The following is a 14,121-nucleotide window of genomic DNA, read 5'->3' as shown; positions in this document are numbered from 1 at the left end:
AATCTCCTGCCTACAAGATTTGCTTTGGACACTGGTAAGAGCGTTCCAATTGTACCATGAAAGTTCTCCCTTTGTATGTTTTTTTCCTATGCTGCTTTTCACTCTTATCAGTATATCATTGCATTATTTTCATGTTCAGGATGGAGGTTCTTTTGGTTTGTTCCAGTATTTCCTTCTTCCATATTCTAGGCACGTACAATGTTTTACATGTGGCTGCATGTGGTCTAGTTAGGCACGGAGCACTGGACCAGGCAACATCTATGCACCTGTTAGTGTTCATTTCTTTTTGGATGGGGGCATGAGGTGGGTTGGGGTGGGATGTCAAAATACTATGCAATTTGTGGGATTACATGGTGTGGGTGGAATATTCATCACAAATCTGATATTTATGGAAAAGTGTTTTATTTACTGTGTGGCTGGGCATGACAGAAGATATGAAGCAGGAACTGGTTGATGGCTAACATAGGGCAGACAGTAGCAGAGCCACGTGGCTGTCCACTGTCTAGATTTCTTACATGAAACATCAGAGGTCTTACTGACAACAGAAAGATACAAAAGGTGGTGTCATATCTTAAAAGGCATAGGATAGAGGTTGCAATACTTCAAGAAACCCACTTAGCCCCAGGGTGCAGGGTATTGGCACAGTGTAGAATTCAGGGCCTTTGGTGTGCAGCGGGCTTTACCTCTCAGAGTACTGATTTGGGATTTGTTGATCATGAATTAGATCAATAGAGACATGCATAGGTTGAGGGATAGGTTTGCGGTAGCCCAGTTGCTCCAAAGAGGACTTGGCTGTGTTGCTGGTAAGAGTGTACAGAACCCAATTATGGTGAGTGGATTTATTATTCTCCCAGTACGCACCTCCTCCAGTGGGGTGACCAGCCACAGATTTGGGGTGCGTATTTTAAGTGTGTCTTAAATCCTGGATGTTATTATTACAAGGGCCGCACTTGTCAACAATTTGCTGCTGTGTGAGAACTCATGGACATTGCTGACAGAGAGAACCTTCTTGATGTTTGGCATCTGAGATCCCCCACTGGGATGGGGTACACTCACTATTCCACAATACTTGACATCCACATACAAATAGATTTTTGGCTTTTATCATAGGGGCTGGTTTCTCATGTTCAGAGATGAGACCCACTGCAGCGATCTATTCTTATCACTCACCAGTGGTGATGGAGCTGGAACTCCAAGCCTGGAGGGCTATTGCATTCGCTTGACCCTTCCCCATTACACCTATTGGACTCGGCCTTCAAAGCGGAAAAGGCACAGGCAATTGAGCAGCTCTTCTGCATTAACCTGGGAACTGTTGATAACTTTTCAGTGGTAAGGTCTACATCAAAGGTGTCAGGATATCTAAAAATGCTGGCCTCCTTAAGTTGCTGAGAGGCTACTTGATGAATCTTGAGTGGTAGATTGCGGAATTGGAGAGGAGGCAACAGAGGGCACCTGATTCCGCTTCCATGGGGATATTAAAGCTAAGAAAGATGAGTTTCATGAGACAGTGAACAGTAAAGTTGACCACTCAGGAAAATGTGCTATTGTGTGTACGTATGGGAAAGGGTAATGTCCTGGAGCCATATTAGTATTTCTGCCCCCTAGCAGGGAGTCTGATGTTATTCTAGAAATACAAGATGAGCAAGGACAGCCACTAAGTGACCCAGATCAGATTGAATACAGATTTCGCAGATATTATGCTGCCTTGTACCAGTCAGAAATCCCCCATGACAAGGATGCTACCACTGATTATTTAGCACATATAGCTATGACCTGGCTTACCACTGAGGATAGAGAACACTTGATGGCACAGCTGTAATGCACGGAAATATGCATGGCCTGCCTCTAACTGGATGTTAGTGGTAGTTATGGGTGAATACTGTTGATTTCCACAGTACACTCCCCAACACACTCCAGCCTTCCTAACCTGGATTTAGTGTGGCTGAAGACTTCAGCCATATTGAGATTTCCCTGGCACATGACATTATGGGAGTGTTTGTGGTAAAGCAAATAAGAACTACTGAAAATATAATACTTTCCCCCCATTAGTTATGAAGTAATCATGAGTCACGCCCACCCACTAGGTGGTGGCAGGCATAAACGTTGCACCCCTAGGCACCTCCTACAAACACTTTCTGGACTTGTGGAAGAACAGAAGAAGGACTGCACCTGCTATTTCAGACATGTTACAAGATCAACAGGGCAGGGATTGTTCCCTAACGTGTGCCTATGCATAGCTCTAATTATTTGTAGGTACAAACCATGGGGGCCTACAATGATGTTGGCAGCACAACATCACACCCTGGCTATGGACCTTGCATAAAAATATTCTTGGCTGAAATCCACTAGTGCTCTTCATTCTTGATAAAATAGCTCCCTTGAATATGGCAACAGTCTTCTGACTTTTATATGTTCTCAAAATGATCCCTTTGTGGTCCTCTCACAATTCTTTGAGAAGGTTTATGAATATGTTGGTGCTTTCCACTGGGCTGATAGGGTGCCCTGCCTCTGTTTCCTGCAAATCACAAGGTTGCCTGATATATTTGCTTGTTGTTTGTTTGACTGTCCTGCCATGTAAATAAAGGTTTTGGTTTCAGCCCTAATCTCCTGCCAGAAACAGCCTACTATGCAATACAAAACAGCCAGTGATCTCCAGGAAGGCTTTAGTGCCTAATGTCTTTATTTATTCAACCTTCTATTTTCTACTCCAGTTTCCTGCCAGTGATAGCCTTCTAATTGTGTCTCCCTTTAATGCCATCCTTGAGTCCCAAACCCAGTCACCTGTGACAAGAATACCCTGGACAACTTTGCTTGCTACTGGCAGACAACAGCCCCCCTTTTAACTCTGTCCCTTCGAACAGCTTTCAACAATCTTGATTCCAGAAACCTGGTCAATTAGCTGGCACTGCTGTACACACATCGCCTTCACTATGGCCATCCTTTCATTCTTTTTAATGCTACAGCTAGTCTAGCCCCTCACACAGTCATCAGGTTAGTGCCTAACCAGGAGATTTTAGTTTTGGTCTTTACTTTTTCTTCAAGGACACTCTAGCAATTTGAGTTTGAATACAGATGCCTTGGCTAAAGGAAATGGACTAGCTGTGTGAAGTAGCATATTGTTAAGGACAGATAAAGATTTCGAAACATATGAGAATAGGCTAAAGAAAATGTGTGTAGTGTTCAGTGTGGCAGTCAGTGCTTCATGTGGACTTATGTTCCTTATAGTATTTCTTGTTTAGAATTTTTCATTAAAGACTCACACCTCAACCTGAATGTATGGTTGCCTGACGTGATTGTGTTCTTGTTTCAGAGTAACCCTCTTGACTGAAGGAGTATGTCTTGCCTCTAGAGCTTAAGGGGTCCAGCTCAGAAACATTAACTTCTTTTCACCATCCTTTACACAGAAGCTCTGACTCACACCAGAACCAATACTTTCCCTCTCTCTACTCAAACCCCCTTCCCCCTTAGGGTTAGTCAAGGCTATCAGCTATCTCTTCCAATGCTAGGGATTAACCTCAAGGGGAAGTTTTGGATGATCATTCCTTCTGCAGTAGAACCCAGGATTTTAGGAGAGTGGCCCTCGGTGGGAAAATGATTTGCTGGTTTACAATTTGGAAGTAACAGGGTGGGGTATTTACCATATGGTAAATTCTATTACACCAGAGTGAAGTATTTTCCATATCTCTATGGTTCCTAGTTTTCAACTTCAATATGAGTCATGGCATATTTCAGCATTTTTGATCTGATGCAATTTATAAGGCAAAAACTATATTAGTAATAACAATTAGAACAAATGTAGTATGCATAGTCATACCTGTGAGACCCCTGAAGACCACAGAATGGAGCTTGTATTAATTATGAGAGTCTTTCCTCCAGGTGCATTGTAATCATATATTCCAACCGTCTCCTGCCTGAGGGTGCCATCAGAATTCCTTTGCCAGTTTACAATATCATACTGAGCATTCACTTCTCCATTGTTATTGAAAAATATCTCTGCCCCAGCTTTGTTTTGAAATCTCACATTCTTGACATAATAGATGAGCTAGGAAGAAGACAAAACCATATCATGTAACACAATTTATGTAAGATTTACCCATTTTAGCCTGTTATAAAAATCCTAGTCTCTCTTCCTCTCCAACTCCTTTTGCATTATAATAATGCATACAAAATATGAATTCATGCATTTCCATATTAAGGTCTGATTTAGAGTAATAAAACTTCTTTAGGATGGTTCTAAATTGGTAGATCAGCTGCTGGAGGAACTACTTCCTCAGTATTCATAATACTTGTAGGTAATTCAGCTAGAAGATTCCACGCTGATGGAGAATCCTCCAATGGTAAGTTACAGTAAAATTCTATACCAGCCCATGCAAAATAAAATATATTCTGCTTTCAGTCCTCCACACTGAAATAAAAAAAAGTGAAAATGGACATCGTTGGTGATTTTTTTTGTTCCATACCAAATTGCATCATTACATTACTTTATGAAAATTGGGTGAAGATTTGCTAACAGTTTGCACAGGGTTTGCATGACAGTTGATTTGGGATTTACTTTCAGTTTCCAGCCCAAAACATAATTTTCACTTCAGTGTAGCCCTGAAGCGACTCAAACAAACACTAGCATTCTTTGCTACAAGGGGTCTTACTAAGGGTGGTACATGGGCATTTGCATACTACCTCCCATTGGTTTTGAAATAAAGCGGTATCTACTATTATCTTAAGAAAGGGCTTTGCACTAGAGAAAAATCTTTGAAGAACTTGTTTAAAAGGGGAAATGCTTTAATTTCTCCTACCTTTTCCAAGATTGCATTGCATGTTTGCTGTACTGTACAATACACTTCTAGTAAGGAAAAGTATTTAAACTATTTTACCCATGCCGTAGTCACCATTAAGTTGAACTATGAGAACACCCTCTACGCCAGTATCACTCATCAACTCACTAGAAGACTACAAACCATTGACAACTCAGCAGCCACGCTCATACTCACCCTCCCAGAATGCACATAATACAACACTTCATGGAACAGCACTGCCTCCTGATACACAAACACACTATTAGGATGGGTGAACATGATGTCAATATATACCATGATGTGTGCAGGCCTGACAACAGCAATACTAATAAAAGCAATGTCAACGTATGCCATAACCGCGGCCCGCATAACAATGTCAATACCCATAAATGCAATGTCAATGAATGTCATGAACTATGCCCATGCAACAGTGTTGAATTTCCGGGTTCTGCACATGACACCTACATTCTGCATAACAGCATCATCTCACAATTGATAGAAAATCTGCAATTGGAGTGTGCGTGGCTTGTTAGTAAGTGAGCTGTGTCAAGTAGTGTGCTGTATGTGGGACATGCTGTTCTCATTAACTATTTCTATTACATTCTTGGTCTGTGTTTCTGCCAACTAAGTTACTGCGTATCCCAACCGGCCTTGGTTGCTGAGCCCACTTTGGAATCCAAGGACACCGGGGGAAAACCGATTCAATGATACCCATGGGAGGACACGTTGTGTAGTGGAGCATAGTTTGTTGGACTTCTGAAGTCTAGATTTCGGTGTCTGGACAAAAGTGGTAGTGCACTACTATACTCTCTCCAAAAGGTGTGTCAGATCATAGTCGCATGCTGCATGCTCCACAACCTGGCCTTGCGCAAACAGATCCCCCAGATTCTGCATGATGATGATCAGCAGATGACTCCAGCTGCAAATCCACACATGTCCAATGACGATGATAGTGGAGATGAGGAAGGTCTTGACCTGCGTTAATAGTTCATCGCCAACTACTTCCTTTGAGTGTAAGTTACCATTGGGCAACTATGAGTGTGTGTGTTTGCTTTGCTGTTAATGCTGAAGCATAGATGATGTGTTTGGATGCTGGCTGTTGTAGGCACACTGCTAAAGGCTAATGTGTGTGGAAGAGTCTTTTTGTTTCAACTTACCTCATGTCTGTTGATGGTGTTGGTCAGTGTTATGTGTGATGAATATTGTATGGTGTTGACTAGTGGTGTGTTGTTGCTGTAATGCCATCATATGACAACTCAAAGTCATCGTCTTGTGTCTTTCTAGGTTCCTCAGCCCCATTAATGTTTTGCCACAATCAAAGCTTGTGGTTCATTGGAATCAGAGTTTACATTGTACATACTGTGATAAACATGGAACTGACACAAAGGCATAGGTGTGTAAATTGTGTTTATTTTCTATTAGATTGTGTTAAATTTTAAGTTAAGGAAAAGTCAGAAGTGCATAGTGAGTGTATGAATTGTCAGTGATGGTGCATTCGACTCAGTAGCCACACCACATAACTCAATACTCTACCATGCACTGTGTTCTCACAGATGATATGAAGTACACTGTCATAAGTGTTGTTGTAAATGCTGTCATTTTAGATGTTATAAGTGATATCATTTGAAATTGTATAATCACTGCATGGAGAAGGTATGAGTTATACGAACAGCAGGTGGTAAATAAGAGTGCTAAAGTCCCCGGTTGTTTACCTTGTACTTCTGTGTCATTGCTCTTTCCAGGAACTATAACTCATTATGATCATAAATACATGGGGAGATATTACCCACAATTGGTAATACCACTCCTCATATCTTCCCATGAATTTTACGACAAACTCATTTTTTAAAACATGTTTTTATTACATTTCTCAATTATTCAGATCTGTGTGTTTCAGAATACAGTGCTACTTTAGTTCTCTTACACTACATACGTATAGCTCCATAAAAAGACTGATATACAACATATGATGTATGACACATAATCTGCAGTATATTGTTTTGAAATCTGTTTCAAAGAACACACTTTAAGCCTTAATTCTCCTCCTCCCTCTTGCCCCAAAACATCTGGTAGTGTGTTTCTTGGACAGGAAACTGACGGCTAGTCGAAGTTCTCTGGCCACAAAATGATCAAGGATTTCATGCCTTAACTTTTTTTATCTGATATACGTAGGGGTGATCCCGTCTAGTAGCCATCTTGCTGCCAATGCAGGATACATCCAAGCACAAAAGTGTCATCCAGAAGTAAAGTAAATGTATTGTATAAATTAATAAAAACCTTTACAAAAAGAAATCACTCAAGGTGAGAGATCATCAAATAAAACTGCAATTTTATCATTCATGAAGTCCAACAATAAAAAAGAGCTGTGTGGCAGTTTAAGGTAACGCAACGTTTGCTGTTCAGCTGGCTTGTGCCGTGCTCTGACGGAAAATCTATTCATTTGATGAGCTTTGGGCAGACCTTAATCTCCCCTTAAACATGTAACGGAAATACATGAGTAAAATAGAGCCTATGCATTACATGTATATAAAAAAAATAACAAGATTACTAACATCATATAGCAGCTATGTAGTTAGATTTTACTATGAGGATGCTGCAGGTCCTCAGAGTGTCAAGTGCCCAATATTTGACAAAAAATTATTTTCGATGTATTAAAAGGAAAGCTTTTTGTGTCAGGTGTTTCCAAGTGAAAGAGTCTCAATTCCGGGGAATGGTGAGCCCATGTTTGAAGTTGTTTATGGTGCACCGGATCTCTTTATTTTCTCCTCTACCAACCCCATGAAACCAGAAGGAATACCAAAGGATGAAAAAGCCTGAGGGCAAAAAACCTCTAAGATGGCAGTGGAATTTCTTGAGGAGAGTACAGGACAAAGAACGAGGAAGAATTACACAGAAGAGGACACATGAAAGGAATGCAGAACTTTATGAAGATCGACTGGAATCACAGGAAGAAGACAACTAGAAGGGTCAGGAACAAAGAACACTAGGGCTAGGAGTATGAAGCGTTGCAAGCCGAGGAACAGAGTGATTAAGCAAAAACCCAAATACTCTACCTCGTACAGAAAGAAGTATCACTTTTTTAGTTTTAGTGGAATTTATGTTGCTGGAGTCTGGTTATAACTTGCCTGATATGATGACAATGGAAAGCAAGATCATTTGCGAAAACAAGAATATTGTTGGGATAGTCTACAATAATGAAATGTTAAAAAATCTCAGGAGCATTGCTGAGGCAAAAAGGCATTACTCAGCGCTTGAAGTGTCTTAGAGAAGTGCGAAAGGAAGTTTTATACTGGTCTCCCTCTGCTAAGGGGCAACCCAGGCTACACTGTTCCAGACAAGTCGCTTAGCCAGTAACCAGCTTTAGCACGCCCTTGAGTAAATTGTGCAGGTTCTAAGGCCTAAGCAAACAGGTAAGGGAATTTTTATATGTATTTATTTATTTGGATTTGTTGAAGAAGCCACAGGAACAGCTGAAATCCTGGTAGAAAGAGTCTGTGGCAAGGCAAGATTTTCATCTATCAGCTGCTGCAATTCTTGTGTTTGTTGCTGAATTCTCTGAACTATGGCTTGGACAGGATCCACCTGGACAAAAGCAATGGATGGAGCCTAGTCCATCTGTTCTCCTTAGGTGCTGGAAATGTAGCATTGCAAACTGTCAGGAAACTTATGTCTAGTCAAGGATCCCTGGCCATCGACTGATGAAGGTTTTCCAGGTCTTGACCATTTTTGGTCTGCCAGCAGTAAGGGCAACACTTTATAGTAGCCACATTGCTCCTGATGCAGGATACTACAAAGCATGAAAGTCCCCTTTATAAAGAATCCCAATGGATGAAAAGGCAGAGGGCAAACAATCTCAAAGATGACAGTGAGATTCCATAAAGAATGCCAGGAGGAATTCAAAGACCCAGGATTTAGGTCTAGATTCATCATAAAGTGCTTTGAGCTTTAGTGCAAACAAAATTGCCTTTTACACATGGAAAAAATAGTGCTATCAGCCACTTAACACAACTTATCATGAAGTACAAATTAAAAAAATTAAAATCACTATCATTAAAACCCTAGGATCTGGTGGATTTAAAACCTTTATTTGCGGAAAGAATTACCTTTGCATATAACAGATCCAGAAACATTAAGGAACTACTGACAAAACCTAAGAAGAAACAACAAGCAGAAATCTATCGAGGAATGCAAAGATGGGAAAATTGCACACATTGCAATAATGTCATCCAAGGTTCAATATTTACTCACCCAATGACGGGTCAAAAAATCCCTCTGCGACACTCCAGTACATGTGATACTAAGAATGTTATTTACAGAATAAAGTGCCCCTGTGGTAAACTTTACATTGGGCAAACAGAAAGAAAAATTAAAATAAGAATCACGGAACATAAAAGTAATATTCGTCTTAAAAATTTGAAATCCACAGTGGCTACTCACTGGTCTGAAGCAGGACATAACATCACACAATTGAGATTTACCATATTGGAAGCAATGGAACCACAGAAAGACTCAGACCCACATAAAAAAAAGGCTAAGAGCTGAATATTATTGGATTAAATAAATGGGGAGTCTATACCCGAATGGACTTAATGATAGATTAGAATTATTGTTTTTCTTGTAGCCATTGATTAGGAATGTACTAATGTTTCTGCATTACATGTATACGTTGTAAATAATACTGTATGAAGGACCCTCACCCAACATGGCCGACACTAATGACTTTATTCTCCTTTCTCTTAACCTCCCCAGTTCGGTTATTTTACTTATACACCAGCTTAGTTATTTCGGGAATTATTTTTGAAATTGTCATTCACATTAAGCAATAATAATCTTCAGAATATGATCCACTACTTTATTAAACTTATTATTATACATCAGACACACCAAAAACAGTGGAACTTATTCACTATTATAACTGACTCCCCCCGGATAATTAAAATCCTACACAGTGTACAACATACACGGTATAATTAATTACATTTTCCGTGTTCGGATATTCCGATCACGTGACCGGCCGATATCCAATCACATGAGCTAGTTCAACTAATGCAGTAGTTTTAAATTTAACACCTTAGATGATTGGTTAAACAACCGATATCCCACGGACGACGAGAAAACACCAACATTTCAACCACGAAAGTAAGTTCCTTTAATAGATCGAGCACTTTCCATTAAATCGAGTATCTCCCACACCATGGATAAAGAAAGGAAAATACCAGGTGTAAAAAAAGCAGTGCTAACCGCGTTTAGCTCTACTTTTTTTATCACTAACAGGGTTAGCGAAATCCTTGATAATAGGAGAAATGTCGCTTAACAACATTTCTCCTATTAATATTCTCTGGAACGCCCCCTTTGCATCTCATTAGAGATGCAAGGGGAAGCGTAGAGAAAAAGGGTGCTAACATGCGAATTTGCGTGTTAGCACCCTGTTGCTGATAGGGAGATAATTTTGTCTCCGCTTTCTTGGCTTTTAAAGCCAAAAAAGCGGAGATAAATCCCTTGATAATATGCCCCGTAGTTTGAACAAAGAGACGATCACTTTCGTTTATGAAGTTACACGCGGGTAGAAAAAGTAAGTCAGTTTACACCCGATACAAGCCAGGATCCAACTTGAATGAAGTAAATGCACCACGAAGATCTTATCATTTAATCACTCATCACATCGATGTTTTTTTTGCACCATTGAGTTAGTATTTAATGCATTTTAATTTATTTTTGGCCAGATTGACATATGATGATATTGCAGCTACCTGTAAATTCAGTTAGGATAATATTGTAAAGATAGTAACTCAGCAACTGATAAGCAGAGAATGATGTAAAAAGATGAAACCATTTTATTGAATTACATATAAGGCTAGCTCATGTTTACTGTTCTTTTCCATTTCATAGACCCCTGAGGAAGGGTCTCCCGGTAGACCCGAAATGCATTGGGTATATGTGGAAATATGAAGGCAACATGAATTAAATGAAATGAAAGCAAAAAAGTCACAGAACGAGATCAAAAGAAATATGAAATAAACAATATTTCTCAAGATAAACGATTTGAACTGATTTGTAAAAAGAATAAGTTGAAAAGACTTGAATGTTATGTGAAGTGTGCACTCACCAACCAGGATGGAATTCTCCTACCCTGCCTATCACTACTGAAGTAGAGTGTTTCCGGACAAAACACTAGGTAGAAGTTGCACAACAAATACTGAGAATACAAAGAGTTAAAATAAGAAAATAACGAGTGCACCGACGGACTCTGGTTCAATACAATATAAAATCCAACACTTAATTCGATTTTCTAAAAAAACTGTTAAAATCACTCCCATTTAAAACCATACAATAAAACAGTGTGATAAAAAAAGTGTTCTTCTTGTACTACAGCTTCAAATTTGTGGCAGATTTGTTATGTTGCTTAAGACTTCAAACGAATGTCCCGCCCTATCCTTAGATATAGAACAGTTGCTTTTGTTGCAACACTTAACAAGTCACTGAGCACAAAATATTTTCTCTGCTGCATTCTCTAATTGTTCTTTGTATAAAATCTACTGAGCTTGACCTTACCATCTTGTACAGATGACAATGTAACATAAAGCGTGCCATGTCCTCTTTTTTCTGAGAGCACATTTATCTGAGGACACAGGGTTTCTTTTATTCTTAACAGCATTCAATAGCAACAGCCTCTTCTTGCTAATGCAATCTTCTTTCTCTCTGGTTTTCTAGAACAAGAACATATTGTTGATCATTGGGTGAAGGATCAAATAGGCCAACATGAGATCTCGGATGAAAATTGCTCAGGGCACTATTTTCTGTTTGTGCTTTAAGCTGGGAAAATGCTTACTTGTGATATAATTTGCCTTCTTGCATGTCAACAAGTTAATGTTTGCTGTTTATTTTTAAGTCCTCATTCACTAATACTGAATTTCCTCTTTATGAGGTATATGAAGAGGGGTGAATCCAACACAGGAAGGGAGAACCTTTGTGATGACATTTTCTAGCCCCAAAAGCTGACCTTAAGTCATCCAGATGGGCTGAAGGAAGGGCAACGACGTGAGGTATAAACAACTCCAGCCTAACAAGGTATTACTTATTGCATAATCATTGGACCAGGCAATGTCTAACTGCTTCCCTCTAACCATACCTCCAAGCCTCCCAGATTTTAGCTATTTTTTCCGACAAACAACCCTGATCCAGCCTTTTAACTCTTTTAACAGAGAAAATGTGTCAGATTGCCGCTGGACAGGAGCTCTGCTGAGAGGCTCCGGGGCTTGGGATCACAGATTCATGAAAATCCCTGCCTTTGCCCCTCGTCCAGCCCCCACACTCGACAGCCCAGCACAGAGAAAATCTGCAGCAACAATACTGCAGCAACGCATTTGCGCCACCATCACAGAGAAAGCGGTGATCACTGGAATTAAGAGACGACTTCTACCTGAGGAGCCCGTTGGTCAGGCTGACGTCCCTCCCGACCTATTCTCGACAGCCCAGCACAGATGAAATCTGCAGTAGCAGGTCTGCGGCAACGCTTTTGCACCACCATCTCAGCAAAGGCGGAGACCACCGGAATTTAAAGATGATACCTACCTGAGGAGTCCGTTGGTCGGGCCGACGTCCCTCCTGACCCACAAATGGTGGCCTTTGGTGCGGTCTCACGAGGAGACGAGACCGGTGAGGAGACGGTGCGTTGGCGTGGCTCCTTGGTCGCTTTTCGCCTGGGTGGGCCTCGCAGGATGGTTGCGGCCCTGATGACTAAGTCTGCGGTCGAGCGCCTGTCCTCCGAACGAGATGCGGCCGTGAGTGGAGCTTCCTCTGATGGCATGGCCCAGATGACGGCCGTAGCAGCCGCCCCCCCCGCCCCCCATGTTTTAAGGCGTGGTGATCAGCGAAAGTGTCGGGGATTGGAAGCTGTTGGGAGTCTCGAAATGGCAGCGCTCATCTTAGCTGGTCGCCGCACCCCCCCCGCGCTGGGCTGCCTGGTGAGACTCCTTATTTATTTATTTATTACGCCTCTGTGGGCTGAAGCAGCGTTCTGGGAGGAAAGAGCTGCTTCGTCTGGATAATTTCTTTTTCCCTGAAACCCTCCGATTTTTTTAAAACAGTAACAATGCTATCTATCGATGATTTCTGACCCTCAGATGGCACCCACTGAGGACCAAAACCCCTCTCACTTACGTTAATCAGGTTATAACTGTCTAAACAATGTCGTCTGAGTGAAACTCCCTCATCAGCTCATGTTCTCCCTGCAGCCCCTAGCCTCTGCAATCTCACAGCTCACTACATTGCTAGTGCTGACAAAATTTGATCTAGTCCTTTCCATTTCTCCCTGAACAGTGGCTGTCTTGGATTGGGCACACTCCCTTCTCAAACCCTCCATCCAAGCTGCTGTTTATGAATCCAGAAACCCCTGATTTATTCTGCCTTTTATTTTATTTTTTGCAAACATTCTCTTAATCAACTGAACTGAACATTCTACATGCCCGAAAGGATCCTAATAGCATAAACATTGACATTTGCCTCCTCAATTTAAGAATTCTGCCCTCCTCCAAGTAAACATTGATTCTGCTACAATGAATGACTAGGCCTCGGACTCCGGTAACACTGTCCGATAAGTGGGCAAAGACGCCCTGATCTTCTCGGAGGACCCCTCAGGGGAACGCTGTTGAGGGCTATGTGCGCACGCCCTACATATGGTACAACTGAGGAATTTCCTGTATCCCTCCTGGCGATTCTGGAGACTACTTTCGATCTCCCACGTTGCTCTATTCTGTGGAAGTAGAAATGTCGTTTTCCCAAATACCAGCTCACACTGGAGACACACAGGGATAATTTGTCTGGTGAATAACTCGGTCACCCAACCTGCAGGTGACGCAACAGAGGCGTTCACGGACTACGACACCTACAGAACTTTTCCCATCTGAAGCCAGGGCTTCTGATCCCTTATTTGATAGGGGTCCTTAAATATGTAATCTCAACCTCCTATGCAACTGGAGACTCACCCGGTCTCCACTAGGGATTCTGGTGAATACCCTGTTTGCTTAATCCCTTGTCACGCTGCCTTATCTAACTAACTGACGTTAGAGAAGAACACACACAATGCCTCTAGCCCCTCCCTAACAACTATTAGACACTCACACTTTCCTCACTAGAATTCACTTATCACTTTCAATACTTAGAACCGCTACTTTATCTCCTGCCTTTCTAGGGACTTGCTCTAGTCGCCTACTCACCACTGCCCTTCACAGTTCAACTATGCCCCCGCTCACCATCCCCCATTCTGCTAGATGAACCTATCACTAGACACAGCCCTAACTCTTGGACCATCCTCTATCCCCCAACCTCT

At 41.4% G+C, this 14,121-nt stretch overlaps 1 protein-coding gene across 1 annotated transcript in view; it reads right to left on the bottom strand.

Annotated features, from left to right (window-relative positions):
- The window catches only part of LOC147678480 (vomeronasal type-2 receptor 1-like), a 186,028-nt gene that overhangs the window by 25,284 nt on the left and 146,623 nt on the right, over positions 1-14,121 (bottom strand). Inside the window, exon 5 of the mRNA XM_086945657.1 lies at positions 3,815-4,042. Coding sequence (XP_086801783.1) covers positions 3,815-4,042 — 228 coding nt within the window. The remainder of the gene's footprint in view (positions 1-3,814; positions 4,043-14,121) is intronic.

This window comes from Lissotriton vulgaris, chromosome 12, assembly GCF_964263255.1.
Source record: "Lissotriton vulgaris chromosome 12, aLisVul1.2, whole genome shotgun sequence".
Classification (NCBI taxonomy): domain Eukaryota; kingdom Metazoa; phylum Chordata; class Amphibia; order Caudata; family Salamandridae; genus Lissotriton; species Lissotriton vulgaris.
The sequence above is the reverse complement of the archived record's forward strand: the minus strand, read 5'-3'. Positions and strand labels throughout refer to the sequence as shown.